The 18,250-nt window shown below is 37.5% G+C and overlaps 2 protein-coding genes across 2 annotated transcripts; both read right to left on the bottom strand.

Annotated features, from left to right (window-relative positions):
* Nucleotides 1-838: 838 nt before the first annotated feature.
* On the bottom strand, nt 839-2,291 carry LOC112200754 (HVA22-like protein c). Its single transcript, XM_024341765.2, has 5 exons — nt 2,105-2,291; nt 1,962-1,988; nt 1,710-1,832; nt 1,345-1,609; nt 839-1,217 (listed from the first exon to the last, which is right to left on the bottom strand). The coding sequence occupies exons 1-5, from the start codon at nt 2,173-2,175 to the stop codon at nt 1,149-1,151; spliced, it is 555 nt and encodes a 184-aa protein (XP_024197533.1). The 5' UTR covers nt 2,176-2,291; the 3' UTR covers nt 839-1,148.
* An 8,345-nt stretch (nt 2,292-10,636) lies between these two features.
* On the bottom strand, nt 10,637-12,580 carry LOC112198131 (transcription factor TCP15). Its single transcript, XM_024339190.2, has one exon. The coding sequence runs from the start codon at nt 12,284-12,286 to the stop codon at nt 11,009-11,011; it is 1,278 nt and encodes a 425-aa protein (XP_024194958.1). The 5' UTR covers nt 12,287-12,580; the 3' UTR covers nt 10,637-11,008.
* Nucleotides 12,581-18,250: the final 5,670 nt, after the last annotated feature.

The following is an 18,250-nucleotide window of genomic DNA, read 5'->3' as shown; positions in this document are numbered from 1 at the left end:
TTAAAACCTTGGTATTAACTTTAGTGATGACCATGTGATTTACCGAAACTCTCACATTGAGCCATTGAGGAATTGATGTTGAGTCTTCTAGTGTAATATGCCATTCTCTGGGTCTTATTTTTGTTGTTTTTTTTTTTTTTTTTTTCTAATTGGCAGCAATGCAATAGGTAGTCTCTCTTGAATAAGAAAAAAAATAGGCAGTCTCTTACCAGATATTTATCTCAATTTATTTCAGCAAAAAAAAAAGATATGTATTTAATGAAAAGATATTGTGTATTGTGAATGAGGATAGTTTATGAAGTTTGGGGTTGTGTTTCTAGTAAAATATTAAAATAAAAAAGTTAATAGGTTGTGTATTAAGTAAGAAATGTGTATTGCTAATGTGTGAATAAAATTTCTCTTAACGTACGTTAATAACAACGGCAAACATAAATGCGGGTGTATACAATGTTTTATCTTGATTTATGTCTCTTATAATGCTATGGAAATACATGCATGATTTATATTATTTAGTGGTATGTGCACTATAGAGGTGTTTTTCTCAAGTAATAAATCGCTTTTCGGTAATTCAAATTGTATTGTAGTAGATTGTATTGCCCATTAGTACTTGTTGTTTTCTTTTTTAGACAAGAACAACTAGTTTGCTATATATGCATTCACAAAGATCACAAAAATATTGCACCTCGTATTGTTTTTGCTTCTTGTTTTCATTTGAAGTTTAGTATTTGATATGTTAAGGATAGTAATATAACTCCTTTTGATCATTCTATTCAATTCATCAGTTGAAATAAATCTCCAATCTTTTTATCAACGGTGTATTCTTGTGGGAATAAAAGAATTAAACTCCAATATTTAGTTTTAAAATACACAGTTGATAAATGCCGTCCAATAAGGCTTGGTACGTAGTTGATGGATGATTAATATTAACTAATTTCTTAACTAACTGGATGCCGTCATTATTCCACTCCTGAACTTGTGTGTACATGATGATATACTCCAAACAGGCCAGGGGACTTGAGAAGTTCAAAGCCAAAATAATACCCAAATTTCATTCCATGATTGCTGGAGCGAGTACATTCATATATAGCTAGATTCTAATCAAGGACAAAGCAGATACTCCATCAGTAGGGATTAATTAGTTTAATTAATTAGTACATATAATCATCATCAAAGATCATGTAATTGTTGCTCCTCCTGGCTCTTGCTTCCCTATCAGTCTGCAAAGCAATAGAAAATTAATATCAACTCATGACCGTGTGAACACTACTCGTGTATAGGTACATTGGTTATGAGCTGGCAATAACATAGGTATACTATGTGTACGTACACACTATATCCAGGTACCTTGGTTATGAGCCTCTCAAAAGCTTCAGTGCCATGTTCTTCCATATATTTCTCAGCGGCGGTTAAAACATCATCTGGTTTGCTGAAGATGTTCTTCTTATCCTTGGTTCTTGGGAAATACCAGATCTGCTGACCATTAGTTATGATTTGTGGGTTCATGTAGAACGGTCGGATGAAGCGGCGATAAACATATGCTGCGCCATTGAATTGAGGCAGCACCAACCAACAAGTCACGATCAACTTGGCATAAGCCCAAATCGGGAAGCTGTGCGAGCATAATGGATCATAGTTAGTGGAGTAATGAAATAAGTTGATGTTCATACTCAATATTTACATGCATATGATTAAGAATTAAGGTCGATCACCATTCAAGGACTTTGGCAAAGGTCATCTCGAAGAGTGTTATGAGAGAATACAAAACCCAGTACGTAAGCCATTGCTGATCATCAGTGCGAGACTTGGTCTCTATTGCCCTAATCGAAGCATATCTGTCCAAAACAAACACATACATTTCATGTATCAACCATAATTTCAGATTTGAAACCCTTCTGAAGATCCAGTAGATGGTAAGTAGTATATATAGCTAGCGCTACGATCCACATTATACAGATACTTACAAGGGGAAAACTAGAGTGACAAGAGGTCTGCAGATAAGAAGCAAAAAGTCTGAGTTAGAAATTAAGGACCAAGGCAAAAGCACAATGCATGCCAATATCTCAGTAAAAGATATATGCATAAGAAATTGATCAGAGAGACATACAAAGCAAGAACATCAAAGTTGTTGGCCACAACTTGGAGAAAGTTATTTCCAGAGCCTGTAGAACGACCCATCGATGCTTTGCGAGCTATAAAAATTCCTACTTTCGTTGTGTCAATGTGTTCTGATCGATCTGGGACGTCTAGCTAGCTTAAAAGAAATGAGATCGACAGTACTGGCACTGGTACTATTTCAAAAAGCTGCTTTAAGAGAGCTAGAAAGAAACGTGAAAGGAAAAGTTTGTAAAAGGGGAAGCTGATTTCGCGGAAAATATCAAATCATGCACAAGAAAAGAGGCACCGATTTACTGATTGACTGATAGGGTTGAAAAGAACAACTCTTGGATCCACCCTCGGGTGAACTAAATTTTACGAACTGAACTAAATTTTATTTGTTACCTACATATTAAACTGAACTGCTGCCTTCACTTAAATTTTGACCACGATATCAACTATTAACGAAGAAGAAAAATTGATCAAGCTATATTCCAATTGACTAGAAAAATAAGTTACTGCAACAGAGACTTGAATTAAGTTTTTTTTTTTTTAAGAGAAGAAGGCAGCAGTTCGGGCAAGTAATAAACAAGTGTTTTTATTCCATATATACACAGACAAAGTGGAGATATAAAACAATCCATATAAGCAATATGACTCTGAGAGACAGGTATCAATTGCTTCAAAATATCATACAGAAGAAAGAAAGAGATTCATGATTAAGTCCCAATTATATATATTTAGTAAAAATCAGGTAACAGAGAGACCTAACCAAAAGTGGTTCCAAATTTTCACAATAGGAATGAGATTCCATAAATCATGATCACACTTCTTACTTTACTGAGAGCATTTAAACTCCAAGCTTCCAACTCTAGACAACATCGAAATCAAAATATCGTTTAAAAGAAACACAAGAATCGTAACTGATCAATGATATAAATTATTATACAAGTATGACCAAAGAGTTAAAGCTATAGCACTGTTCTGCCACTACGTTGTGTACTCAATGGTTTCAATCATATAGTTGTATATGTATAATCAATATAACCATATTCAATTGACTAATAAAAAAAATAAAAAAAGAAGAAGAAGGAGATGACTTAATCGAAACCATGTGCTGATATAAACAAAATATGAAAGCTTAATCATGAATTCCTTGAACCGTATGACTTGATCGAAACCATATGCTAATATAAATATTACCTCCTGTCCAAGCGCAATCTGTTCTTCATCCTTGTCAGAGATGGTATCCATAGTTGCAGCTTCAGTCAATATGGCTTGACTGAGGCGCGCTAGGTTTCAAAACTTCCATTGTTCTTCATCCTCGCCAAGAGCATGGTATGGATTTGGGAACGACGTTAGCTAACTTCCGTTCCTTAATTGAGTTGAAATTCTGTTTTTATTTTTTATTATTTCTTTTATAAATAGTTAAGTTAGAGTTTTATTTCTTTACTCAAAATATATGTGGCTATTTCTGATTGGTAGGTTGGGAGAGGGGTGAACAAGCAGGTTCACCCGGGGATGGATCCAAGAATTGTTCGGTTGAAAATATAGCATCTCATCCTCATATCCGATCCCATCTTAAAAACTCACTCCCTTTGCTATTAATTAACACATACTTTTCACTTTTTTTTTTTTTTATAGAATGGACACATAATTTTCACTTTGTTTACACACTAACTGATTTTATTGAGTTTTTGAATAAATGGTCTATAAAGGATAATTATATATATATATATATATATAATCGAACTCAAATCGGGCATATATATATCACTCATCTGAAGCCAGAATAGACCACTACATATCCTCCCTCTACTGACATGGGATACATAATAAGGATGTGGTAGTACCACAACGATACATAAATTAGGTCAACTCATTGAACATTCCACACTCACTGAAAAAAATAATTGAGCCTATAAACTATGTTGCTACTACGACATAGTAAATAGGAACAACGAAATACAAAAGTGCATAGCTCCCTAAAAACAGTAGGGAATTTTAGAAAGTAAACAAACTACTAAATGATTAGAATCCCAAAGGCCCAAATGAAAACAAGCTAGCCCAAGGCCATGCAGCGGCCTAGCCCAATTCGATTCCTTCAACCCTGTGCAGCAACACCGCCACAAGCAAAGAATCCCGCCGCAGCTACGACTCGCTGCCGAACTCGCCACTAAACCTGCCGCCACAACACGCTGCAGAGCTTCATCACCCATATTAAGGAAACCCCACCACCACGCACCACCATCAAGAGGAAAATGGCAAAACCTGCATTCAAGCCGCCATCAGACTACTTGATGATGCAAAACGCAGTCACCGTTGCCTAGACCAAACCAATTCGCACACAGTCGCCATCTTGACCACGGTGCTCATGAGCGCCATAGCTATCGAGATGAGTCGCCCTGAAATGAAACTGCCACCGCTAGGCAATCATCACCCGTCTGGCAGCATCCCCGAGGCAACGCTAGCGTTGATGCCGGAGCGCCACCGGACGATAGGAAGATCATCGAAATTTAGGCCAAGAATGCAGCGCATTTCTCAACCCTAATTATAAAGATAGGTTTGTTTAGTTTATTTAAAAGAATTGTAAAAAAAGTTTTAATTTAAAATATAGATATATAGTTGAATTATATAATATAAACAGTTAGATTATAGGATTACAAATTGAAAATATGTTAATTGTATTAGATCATAATAGAGGTGATGCGACAAAGATTAGTTACAGCGAGGCTAGCGGTGGTCCAAGCCATGGCAGCGGCATTTTCTGTTTGGAGGAGTCAGCTCGTGCTCGGGTTTTTTTTGATGGTGAACGTTGTTGGTGGCGGGTCAAAGGGGTTAGCATGCCGGCGAGAAGATTGAGCTGGTTGACGGCGACCTGGATTGGAGGGATGGTAGCTAGGGTTTGTTTGGGTTCTCTGCCATTGATTTTGGGCTTCTGGGCCTATTTTTTTGTTAGGGTTTTTTTTTTAATTTTTTTTATCGGGCTAGCAACTAACTGGGTTGGTGGGCCGACAATTTTATTTTTTTATCTATTCATTGAACCTGGGGAAGGCCCCTCTGTGTAGGGTGATTTTTCGGGTCTTTGAATAATATTGGGTAAGACTCTTGATCGCGTTCGGAGGCTTACCTGGTAGTGTCAAGGTTACTGCTTCCTTGGGGCTTATTCCCATGGTTACATTATGTTTGGGTAGTCTAGGGGTTGCTTTAGATTATTCATTCATGACTCTTTTATGTCGTTGTTCAAAGTCCGGGTGAGTCATACTTGTAATGTATCCTACTTTACTATCAATAGACTGACACCCCCTCGCATTAAAAAAAAAAAAAAAAAACTTGTATATTTTTTGTCAAAAAAAAATATCCATTAATCAATAAAGTTTACACTGGGGGGGGTGTCAGTCTATTGTATAAAGAAACAGCGGTTACAGAGACCATCAGGCCAAAGGGCCCAAACGCCCATTTCCAAGGCTACTTTGAGCATTTGAACCTGAAAATTCCAGTAAAACCATATAATCAACCGCAAAGAAGGCAACGTCCTCTTCAACACCGTGTCCGAAGGTAGTAGACCACGTGTAAAGGATCGCATACTAGCAAATTGACAACAAAAGTAAACCAGAGTTGAACACAATCGTCCTCGTTCTCGGAAATGACACCATTTACATGGCAGAACACCTAGACCAACTCCTATCTCAACAGAGTAGCAGACCAACCCTAGCTCAGAAGAGTAGGGATTTATTAAACCTGACCAAACCAAACAGAAAACCCTAATTAAAACACAACTAAAACCAAAACAAACATAAACCAAGCCACACCAGCAAGGCCTAAAAACAGGGGCCCCGCCCAACTCCCACTTCCTCGAGCAGCAATCCACCAATGTAGAAAACCAATCCCGCCGCGGGCAAGCACCATCAACACCACCCCACGGCCTCGCAGTTTCCTGGTACCGTCGCTCCACCTTGCCAATATGCATACCGATTCTACACCCAATTGACAACACAATCAGATCCAGAATCACGACAGAAACATATCCAAACGGGGATCCCTTCTGCCACGAGTTGCCTGCATCCACCATAACCCAGATCGCTCCTTCGATGATGCCATCTCCCACCGCTGGCCAGAAGCAATTTGCTGCATCCCCACAACCTCCATCGTCCCTGATTCGAGAGGGACATATCGAGAGATCTACTCAACCCGAAGTCAAGAACCCACCCTCCTCCCCTGGATCGCAACTCTGCCCTGAAAGCCCGCCACTAACCAGCAACGACATCCCCTCCCGGGCCGGAACGCAACGGCAATCGCCGGTAGCGCTCGGCCGGGAGAGAAACGAACAACTCCAGATTTTCCTTTTCTTCTGCGCGCGTTCAAAATTAGCACTCTAGTACGTAAATTATTGTAATAGATACGCCACTGTTTGTCCCTATGAAAGAAAGCTTAACTTTCATTATTAACAACATTGGCAAAATGACCTCACATGGGAGAACTCTTTTAGGTGACATTTGATTTGCAGGACGAAAAAAGAGGCATATAATAAACTTGCTCCATTTTATTATTATTGAAATAAATATTATTTAGTCTAATGACATAAGTCTTTTATTTGTAAGTAATAAATTATAAACTTGTCTTTAGACCTTTAGTAGTCTTCTACTAATTTTGGTTTGATAAAGTCCAAGATGACTTATGAATCAAATTGAAAATGAAATTCATGTTTCGGATGTTTCATTGTAATTTTGGGAGCATGTAATGAAAATTGGTTTAGAGACGCTCATTGGCTCCAGCCCAACGAGGAAAGTAGCAGACAGTACAATTAGATAGGGCTAGGCCTGGTTCTGTACTTGATCGAGGGGAGCCATGACACTAGGTTTATATATGCATGACGAATATTGCTTGTTAAAAGAAAGATTTACTGGCCTAGTACTGTTTTCAATTTTTTTGACATAGCGAGGTTACTGTTCCAGCCAGACTGAAAGAAGAAGAAGAAGAAGAAGACAATGAATAATACACGTTGATTGGACGATTGAATAATATATATGAACCACACACACATATATTCGGCCAGTACTTAAGGCTAGCTCTGCATGCGTCCATGGCAGCCGGGCACACCTGTGTACCATTTTCACTGTAAATGCATATAGCTAACATTTCAAAGTTAAAAACCTGTTTCTTTTCCGATGGGAGTAAAGACTAAAGAGGAAGCATATATGGAATCGACCATAAAGGTGTCTGCAGCAAGTGAGTGTCGACTGTTGACTACAGGAGATCATCAAACTGCAGTACTATTACTGTAAGGATCTGCAAATGTTCTACTTCTAGAGCATGCATGCAGCTTTTGTAGCAATTAATTCATTATTAATGATGCATCATGATCGAGTATTGAGCTCCGTTTTTTTTTTTTTGGGGTCTGATGAGGAGGAACGAGCTCAAGCCGTTTGAAGGAGGATGTTTCATATCAAAAAATTTGATTCTATCATCATAAGCACCAGATCGGTCAAACTTTTGATAATTATCAATCATGTATGAAGCAGTGAAATTCTAATCTGGTGAATCATTAGCAATTTGTACGTTTGAACGAATAGAGAGTCGACCCATTCGATCTTGATTTAGAGAACTATATACTTTGGATTTTTTCAAAGATTACAATGTCGTATGATTAGTTATCAAGATAATTAATATTTTGATTTAGAAAACTATGATCACCAATTTCTCTGTGCTTGATCATATCCATAGATATTAATTTAGAAATTTTAAACTTTTTTATTTTTACAAGCCGTTTTAAATCTTTGAAGTGAAAAGACGAACAACAAAACATCATGTGTCCTGTAACATCATGTTTTGATATGAAAAATCACCTTAATGTAGTTATATGCAATCAATGTCGTCTTACCTACCCAGTGCTGTATGAAATTGAAAAGTCTTATCACAATTCATTATTGATGCATCACTGTATCATCATCATCAATGGTCTTATGAAGTATCGATCAGACGTCATTTATTCCAGCGAAACTAGCTATCTAGCTAGTTCATGTGCTAGAGTCCATCTAGCTTGGGAGAAGTAGAACCAATTAAACCTAGCTAGCTAGATAGATTGGTGCTACTACTCTAGGATTTAGCTAATTACAAGTAGCAATGTGTGACCAAATAACGAAGGCATGTATAGATGGTTTATAATATGTGAGTCGCCTGCTTCTTAATGAAGGTCATATCCTACTAGTTCATAAGAATTAGAAACAGGGCTATTGCTTTGACCGACAAAAATTGGGTGATTAAGGAGGGCTTTTCCTAAACTAGAGATTTAAATGCGGATGATCCAAACTATTCATCTTTTAAGTATTGTTTGGTAAAATTTATTATTGATCGATCGTAAATCTCTATTCGGGGTTAACAATTCATATTTTAACTTATTAATGATATAGAACAAATTGATAGATAAAAGACTCAATAATTTTCAATCTACGCCACTTTCTCAAAATTCACTAACTCGTAATTTTTGTATTAGCACATCCATCAAACTCCACCATACACTACAAAACAAAACAATTTTGAATCATTCGAATAAGTTGCAATCTTTAACCACGTTGCTAGAGGGAAATCTAGCTGGCAGTGTATGAATTTGACGCAGTTGGAAAAATCACCTAAGGTTTACAAGCAATAAACCTAGAACAAAGTTTCTAGAGTCCACCAGAGATAAAAGAGATAAATCTCAATTTGATTGATAATATGATAAAAGATAGTTCTGCAGCCGTTTAAGGTTGCTTATATATGAGAAAAGAAACCCTAGGGCGACTAACAATGAAACCCTAGGGCGACTAACAATGAAATCCTAAAGCTCACGGGTAAAAATAAAACAAACCCAAAAAAACTAGCAAACCGAAATTTCTAAAAAACAGAAAATTGCAGTTTTGAGACCCTAAATGACCCCGAAAGGCCGAAAAAGCCCACACATCGTGGCCAAGCCACGTGTCTTGTTCCTAGGGCGATTCCCTTTCCGGAAAGCTATGGCGCACTCCAATCGGACACCGAGCTATGTCGTGGCTACTAGTAACTTTTCGTTTTCTTCCTTTTATAAGATCAAACTGCTCTTCAAATTAGGCTGCTATCCGTTTTGCATCAGAATTACAGGAATTACAAAATTTAATACTACGTACTTGAAACCTTCCTCTCTGAATGCACAATTAAATGCTCTCGGACCATAAGAATTGCAATTCAACTACGTTCTTAAATACACAAACCTATTTCAGTCATATATATGGGCAGCCTTGATTTCAATATACTGACACGAGAAAGAAAATAAAACCCACGGAACATCACAGCTTGCAACAAATATTTTTTTTGATTGGGTCAAAAGCTTGCAACAACTTTGCAGAGACACATTTAAACTCGACATTTCTACGTACATGATCATAGATCATCGAAAACTCAGAGAGGAATGCTCTAGCTCAATCAACTCAAGTGATCGATCATCGTTCCATATATCGATCAGAATTGAGAGGTCGATCAAATACACATATTTTCATGAAGCTCATAAATTAGTCCCATACCAGAAAACTGCAGCAGTATCGCTGTCCCATAGCTAGTACTAGCTATACAAGAACGGTCCCTGTAAATTTCAATGGTTTGTATAAGAAATATGACGTACATGGTGCAGAAGAGGCAGTTTAATTAACACATGCACCCCTAGCAAGCTAAGGTGCGTACCAATTAATATGAATCAGGTCTGAATTTGGTAGCAAGCAGTAAGGCTTTAATTATATATACGCAGAAGGAAACTAAGCAAGTCCAGAAAGATGAGCAGAGCAGTGACAGTCAGCTTAGTAGTACTAGTAGTACTGCATGCTCAGCTCAGCCTGTAAAATAATTATGCATAATTGTTTTCTTTAATTTGGCAGGGTCTCACCCACCACCAGAGCTAGTCCACTTGCTCAGTGCCTCCTTAAATTATGTGTGGGCTCCTCCAGTCTATTAGAGTAAGTTCACCTGTTGGATTGTTACCCACTATTCACTGTTTTTTAGTATTTATTTCTACCCTCTAGGTTACTGGCACAGTTTCCAAACTGACTTGGGTTATCTAGTCAGTTTGCAGGTCACGAAAGTGACCCAGAAAGTGATTTTGGTGACCCAGATCAGTTTGGAAATTGTGCTTGAGACTTATAGGGTGAAAATAACACTAAAAAACAGTGAATAATGGGTAACCCAGTGACCCAACGGGTGAACTTGCTCTTTTATAGTGGGTTCGTACAACTGCAGTTGTACAAATATGCATGTATGATCATAGCAGTCGATCAATATTTACAGTGATAGATAGGATAGATTGATTATGGGAGATAGAGAGGATTTGCTTCAAACCAATCAGAGTGGGACAAGATGCTTATTTTCATTAAGTGAATTAACATTGCAGACTGATGCAGTGAGAAACCGAGAACAATCAAGTCCTCGATCACTCCACCAGATTAGTGGAGCTACCGCAAGTAAATGTTTCTGATTAGATTTTCTGAACAACACACACGGAGAAAATTAAAGATGATCAAATCAGATCGACAGAGAGATATATAGATCAGTGCATGCATGGAAAGTTCATAAGCAAACCATGGAGTCATTGTTCAGTACACACACCCAGAAAAAATCAACCCATATCTTGTAAAACAAGAACAGCTCGCATGTTAATATATAGTCTCTCTCTCTCAAAACCCTAAACTCTTCTCACTGGTACTTGATCATATATAGTCTCACACTAAAATCCAACATTCAACTCAAATCCAAAGCAATCAAACTCGCGCGCACCTCAACTTGTTGCAAATGATCGAACATATATGCACTTTTAGAAACTTAACTAGCTAATTGCTAAAACAATTAGAAAACGAAAGCGCTTAATTAAGAATCAACCAACTAAGCAAGCCATACTCTTGTAGCGGACCTAGGATTAACGTTGACTAGCATTTGAATGCTCATCATGTTGTCCCTCATCTGCATCGTCTGATGGATGCTGCCCATTCACCGGAGCGCCACCGCTGAGAATTGGCCTATACGCGTTGAGCGCCGCCAGCATACCCAAGTGGCTGTCCGCCATTGCGCCTCCTCCGCCGCCTCCACCAGTGCTCAATACCGAGGTCCCCAATTGCACTTGACTTGGTAATATTGCCATTGGAGGAGCAAAATTCATGAAATGCAGCCCATGGTTACCGTTGACAGTAGTGGGAAATGTCCACATAGGTGGGTCTTGATGATGAAGATGAGCACCGCCACCACCACCACCACTCATATTCCCAGCCTGGCCTTGATTGCTGTTGTTACTAGAAGGATTGTTCGCCACCATCCAAAATGTCGCCGGAATCGTACTCTGGCTTGCCGGAATCGACCCCGTGCTCGATTGCAACATGTAATTCCCCAATTGACTATGACTAGTATGGGACGATGATGACGATAACAAATCTTGCTCGTCAGGCCTTCTCTTTCTTCCTATACTACTCCCCTCTCTGGACATATGATCAAGATCAAGAGTAGTAGTAGCACTAGTATTATTATTACCTTGATCGCGCATTTCTTGCTTGGCTTCCAACATGGCATTCACATTTCCGGAGTTGAAATTCAACAACATTGAAGACGGAGACAAATCAACCCCCGGAAACAAGACCCTGCCGCGCTGCTGCTCCTCCATCAACTGCGATGCGCCGCCGCCGAACAACAGGTTGCTACTGCTGTTGGTCGGGTTGAAGTAGCCGCTGGTCCTCAAGTGCGACGGCGCCGACATGCTCGAGCCGGAGCTCCTCAGCGAGATGTTGAGGGATGTGAAGTTGGCGGGAATAGTGCCGGTCCCGGTGGCGGCGATGACGGCCGGTTCGGCCTGCTGGAGCAGCCACTCGATGGTCTCCCCATCCGACTTGTGCCCTAGCTCTCTAGTCAGCTGAAAAACCCTAGCGGCGCACGTGGCAGGCATGCGGATCCGGCGGCCACGACCGTCCACTTTGGTGTGCCTGTCTTTCGTTGACGTCCTTTTGGGAGGAGCAGGCTTCTTTTCTTGAATGCTGGATACATCGGAAGTGGATCGGGCAACGACTACGGCCTTGGAAGAACCTGCAGGCTCAGCGCCACCGTAGCTGGAGGAGGAGGCAGCTGCTTCTTCCTCCTTTCTCTTGTCGAGAAACTGTAATGGAAAATTGGGCCGGATGCGGATCCCATTTTCATCACCTTCCATGATCATATGACCCGGTGTGGGATCGATAGATACTATTTTTTTAATTTTTTTTTTGAATTGTTTTTTTTTCTTTGCTGCTTCTGCTAGGACAACTGTAGCCGACCCTCAACTTAGTGGTGGCCTAGTGGGTCAAGCTCTCTATCTCTTTCTCCTTGTGGAGCATGAAATGAAATTCTTTTTCAGATGGGGGAGAGCTGAATTGGCAGCTCAGCAGCTGAGTTGTTTTTTCTCTTTTCTGAGAGAGAGAGAGAGAGAGAGGATAAGGGTCAAGGGGAAGAAGGCAAGCTTTAAGCAACAAAAATAATGAGTGGGAATTATATGGGTGGTGGTGGCCTCTGCGATCAGATATTATTTTTAAAGCCTATTTTTTTTCCTTTTTCTCTTTTGTTTTGTTTTTAATGGAATTATTGGAGAGGAGGGGTTTGTCTGTAAATTTTTCATTTTCATACACTGTTTGCTTTTCATATTTTCACCCCCCAAAAATAAATGTAGTTGGACAGTTCCTTGATTCAGACTCCACGTGCGGTGCTCTTTATCATTCAATCTATAGAGACAGTGGTGACCGGAGAGGTGGGGCTCAGTCCCCCAAGTCAAAAAACCTAAGAGACTGATTGGTATCGTAGTAAAGAAGAAGATGATCGATCAAGTGGTTCCCATCTCGTTCGGGGTAATCATTGCGTTTTGCCTTTAATTTGCAGCTTTGCCCTTTACCATTGGAGCCCTAACTTCTCCAAATTCCCCTATTGGAATCCATACGTATATATTACTATTCCGGCGTCGATGAGGTAATTTCCGTGCAGCTCTTTTGGACAAAAGGTCTGAATTCACTTTCTTGTGAAAATGAAATTGCAGTTACTTTCATTTCTTAACAATGATGGTAACAATAACTTTCTCTTTTCGGTATTTTTCTTTTTTGATTGGCCAAGTGAGGAAGTCGTATAGTAAAGTATAAATAATAGGATCCGACTAGTGTAGTTTACAAAAACTAGAATAAAAACAATAACAGTTGATTTAGAATGTAGATGAAAAAGAAAAAAAAAAAAAACTATAAAGAGCTAAGAACGAAAATATGAAAACTCATAAGCTAAGAAAATGGTGTGACCCGGCCTTCTCCATTGGTTGACACTAGATGTCGATGGGGTTGGGAGCTCACGGTCTCCACCCCTTTTGTCTGTCTTTCTTAGCGACCAGTGATGGGATTTTGGCAACCGCCCATAATCTTTTCAAACAATTTCTTGCTTCCTCTCTTCAGTTTGATATTTCGAGCTCAGAACCTCCAAATTATAACATTCGAGATGTTTCAAGAAACCTTTTTCACACGTTAACTCCAAAGTTTACAATTAACTCATTTCGTGATGTTTATGAGCTACAATTTCATTTCTTTATTCTTCGGTCTTCATTTTTTAATAAGCTAACCTCATTTCGCCTACATCATGAAATTGAGAATGGTCACAGTAATTAATTTACTCAAATATATACGGTGAAAATTAATCATTTCATCCATTATTATAAGAAAAATATGGTCGATCAAGTGAAAATACTAACACAGTTCTTGGCCAATACCCTACATTTTACGGGCACTCTCTAGGCCTAGACATGTGATAGAGCCACAGTGCGCAATATATGTGGTCCTCATGATCCCTACCTCACAAACTTGGATTTTGAAAGTTCAAACTCTAAAATTTGCTTTCTCTTTAAAGTTTTAAAGGATTCATATGTCACGCAATAATAATTTTTTGCTGCATCACCCCCAATTAACAAGGTTACAGAGCATGTGCATAGCTCAGTGGTCACTCATTGCAACTCAAATGGGAGCAAAAACAAAAAGGACACAAATGGAAACGCATAATGCAATCAAGATGACCAAGGAAGTGTTACATTGATATCAACAACCAACACACATATACCTAACTAAATGATCATCAATCGATTCTCATATGTGGCAGCAGAGTAATCAAGCATGTGATGTACGTACAAAAATAATTATAGATTTACACGTAGATGACACTATTAGCAGTTGACACTCGATAATGACACTTCCTGATTCACAGATCATTTTCCGTCAATCTTCGATTACGTCTAATTTGTACTAAATTTGATTAATTTGGATGTAAGTTAATTGGTCATGTCATTCATGTGCCATACATGTACTTTCAGGGTACTCTCAGTACCTCACATGAATGATTAGTGCTTAAATGCTCACGAGTTAAATTATTTATTTGACTCTTTCATTTGTATATCAAATTTAGAAGCTGTGACATTGGTCTTTACTCTTTAAGATTCCAAAGTTACCAATGTATCTTCCTCACCATTCAACAGTTAAAATTCCGTAAAGTAAAGTATTTTTTTTGCCTATTCACAATGGTTTTTATGGTATTTTCAGTTTTTTATTTTTCTCGTTTTGGGAAATAATTATTTCTCTTTGCATGTTTTTTGAAAAGAAATTGATTGAATTGATTTCACTGATGAATGAAAACTTGCAATCGGGGAAGCAAGATGCTGGTCGATCTCATTAAAACCTTGGCCTATTAAAACTTTGCCCAAAAAAAAGAAAAAAGAAAAAGGAATTACAAATCCATTATGCAATCAAAAGCTATAAGGATAGCGATTACCTAATCACCTTTTTTTTTACACATGTAGGTCATATAAATTATGCTAAGAGCATATTTAGCAGATTTTTTATTTTGGCTCATTAACCATTTTGAGGAGTGTGTTTAGTTTTTTATATATTTTAGCAGCTGCATCAAACTCCTAAGTGGCTCTCCATTATAACTTTTAGCTCTCTCGCTCATAAATATAGAGAGCGAAATGAGGTTCTCTATAATTTAAAATATTTATTTTGAGTTATTTTATGTAACTTATAAGTATATTTTAAACTATTTAATATTCATTTAAAAAAAAATATTACAAAACTAGTTAAAATAGAGAGCACTGGTGCAGACGTATTTCTAAAGTGGCTAATCAAAATTACTTTTTAGCTACTTTGGCTAAAATCTAACTAAAAAATGGTTAATATTGCTAAAGATGCTCTAACATTTTATATGAACTCTACGCACATTTTATGTTAGTTTTATTTTTATAAGAAGCAAAGTTGCTGTAACAATAACAGCAATAGGTTTGAAGACGTAATTCATTATATAGAAATAGAAGCAAGGTGAAAATTAGACGTAGTGTTTGGCAGCACCATAACAAACTAAGATCGATATATGGTCCTCATGCTATATTGTGGTTCTATCAGCAACATCACAGCCTTGAATTGAAGCCAATGACCTGTTTGAAGGGATATGATATAGAAATAGACCAATGGATTAGTACTTGAAAATCATTGGCATGAAATCACGTGCCTCTGCTACCTAGCTATCATGATAGGTGATGAGGATGGCTTACCTTCCTCCCACATTGGCTAATCAAATCATATAGCCAAAATTGTCGGAATGTTGGTGGTTGGCGAGCTATAAATAAATCATTTTCGTCTCTCATTTCTGGCCAATCCAATCCCCCTTTTTCAAACTTGCAAAATGCAATTCCCATATCTATTATCCATCCACCATTGTGGTTAAGCTGTCCTTCCAAGTTTTGATATCGATGACCTTGGTACCAAACTACCAATAGAAAGACTTTAATTAGTATTAGTACGCATCAAAGCGTTTGATGTGAGTTTATTGAGAAAGTGCTTTTCAATTTGAGCAAAAGTTGAGTCATATATATTTGTATTTTGATTGACAAGTTAGTTTATGACGCGTGAAATTAATACACTAATTAAGGATGAATATGTATTCTTAATATCCATATTCCATAAACATATCTATACTATTATTAATAGAAGAGAGTTTGCTCTCCAAAACTGAAAAATTTGACAAATATAACCTTCTAATATTAAAAAATTTTAGAAACTGAAATAACCAACAGGAACAATAATGTCAATTGAAAAAAATTAAATTTCTTAAAATAAAATAAATAGTAGCTATTGGTGTAAAAATTGCTTTGATTAAGAAACTACCTACTTCCTTACCAAAAAAAAACAAAACACTCACACACAGAGTGTGGGCACATGCTAGTATATAATTAGTACCGTGATATGCTGCATATAATAATAAAAAAAAAAAATTAGAGTAATGGTTTCAAACGTGGGAGTTTTTTTCCTTATCTTTTGTCTATCATTTCTTGGGGAAATAACTGATTTGATTTATTTACGATTTTAGCTTTCTAATGTAATTTTTATTTTCTAATTTTTATTTTCTAAACAAATCAATTAACAAAAGGGCATAATAGGAGTTAAAAAAATTTAACCATAGGAAGTAAGAATTTGCTTAATATAATAGATTTGGCACACTAATTAAAACTTTTTATTTATTGTGCAAATAGTTTCTTTTATGTATATGGGCCAAAAAAAAAATATGGGCCAAAAGAAACAGATGTATGTACAACTTGTGAAATTTTATGTTTATTCACTAACAAATTGAAACAAATTCCATGAAGTATAAACTCATCAATGAAGAATAATGAGTACGTAGGTTTGTGTGGAGCATCAATTTTGTAGTATTGGAATACTATGTACGTGTTTGTGGTCTCAACAAATATAATAGTGCATGCCACTTCTTTAAGGGCGAGTGATAGGAGAAAAAAGAAAGGGAACACATACATCTATCATATAAAGCAAATGGTTAGGAATGATGGTTAAGTTTTTGATACTCTTATTATACCCTATATTGATTGAATTGTTTAAACAATAAAAATGATATTACAAGGCTAAAATAGTAAATAAACAAAATCAGTTTCTTCTTTTCAAGAAATTACAAACAAAAAATAAAGGAAAAAAAAACCCACGTTTGTAATTGTCAGTGGTAATTTGCTGCCCTTTAAATTTTTTTCTTTTTGTTTAATTTCCTTAAAAAATTTTCAGTTTTTAAATTTTTTTGATAAAAACAAATTGGCAAGCACGGCGTGCATGTCAATAAGCTAGAATTAGCATTAACATAACTGCCATATGAACTACTTAAATTGTCTCAAACCATAAACTCGTGATAGTTCCAGACAACAATATAAAGTCGAGGTGAGTGAATGAGTGACTGGATTAGTGAAATGCAAGCACCTTAATCGACAAGCTAGCCAGTGATTAATCGATACATAATCATACGGAGAGTGAAGTATTCAAGTACGAGTAGAGAAGCCAATTGGAAGAGTCCAGGTATCCTTTTGTACTCTGCACAGAAAGCAATGCATTGATGTATATTGATGCAGGTGTGGGTCAGTAATCAATTCCAATAACTCTCACCGATCACTTGTGGCGGTAAAATTTACCAGGTTGCTAGAAACTGTGTCTCTCTGTGATATATGGGCCTCTGGTTCCTGAACTTTCTGATGCGCTTTGCTTCTGTTCTTCAACTCCTACGTACTGCGCGCTTTCATATTTTACAGGACGTACGGCCTGAACAGCTAGCTACCGACCTAGCTACCCTCGAGCCTTTCTGAGAATTCAATCGACTCAATTACTGTGTCCTGAAAACTCACCAGTACGTCAGTTTCAGAAAACAATAAATCAATCTACAGTTCATAGGCTCATAGCCTCATGCATGGATGTTATTTCACGTAGAAGAAATAAGTTACTATGTTTTGATTTTAACAGCGCCATAACTAGTTAATTTCTTTGTTAATTTTCTTCACAAATCCAGAATTAGTCTCTGTCTATTTGTTTATGACTTTATGTCTGGCCGGTGCAGAATGGACTTTTGCGTAATGATCCTGATGGGAAAGGAATTGACTATCCCAAAGTCGGTCAAGGTTTTTCTGTTTTAGTGTAAGAAATCTTTTTATATTATAAATTCTCCATTAAAACATGAAAACCAGAGGATTCTAGCTAGCTGATCGAAGATTAGTTCTGAAAAAAGGTCGAGAGTGCTAAAACCCTAATCCCCGATCGATCACGCTGACGTCACATGAACGCATTTTATTAAGTTAAATTTTGGCACA

The sequence above is a fragment of the Rosa chinensis genome, chromosome 4 (genome assembly GCF_002994745.2).
Source record: "Rosa chinensis cultivar Old Blush chromosome 4, RchiOBHm-V2, whole genome shotgun sequence".
Lineage (NCBI taxonomy): Eukaryota > Viridiplantae > Streptophyta > Magnoliopsida > Rosales > Rosaceae > Rosa > Rosa chinensis.
The sequence above is the reverse complement of the archived record's forward strand: the minus strand, read 5'-3'. Positions and strand labels throughout refer to the sequence as shown.

Bases quoted from the DNA above. Each gene is read 5' to 3' on its own strand.
- LOC112200754 (XM_024341765.2), bottom strand. From the start codon at position 2,175: ATGGGTCGTTCTACAGGCTCTGGAAATAACTTTCTCCAAGTTGTGGCC. The intron at 1,989-2,104 runs GTATGTCTCTCT...TCTTATCTGCAG, and splicing joins AACTTTGATGTTCTTGCTTT to ACCTCTTGTCACTCTAGTTT. The intron at 1,833-1,961 runs GTAAGTATCTGT...TGTTTTGGACAG, and splicing joins GTCACTCTAGTTTTCCCCTT to ATATGCTTCGATTAGGGCAA.
- LOC112198131 (XM_024339190.2), bottom strand. From the start codon at position 12,286: ATGATCATGGAAGGTGATGAAAATGGGATCCGCATCCGGCCCAATTTT.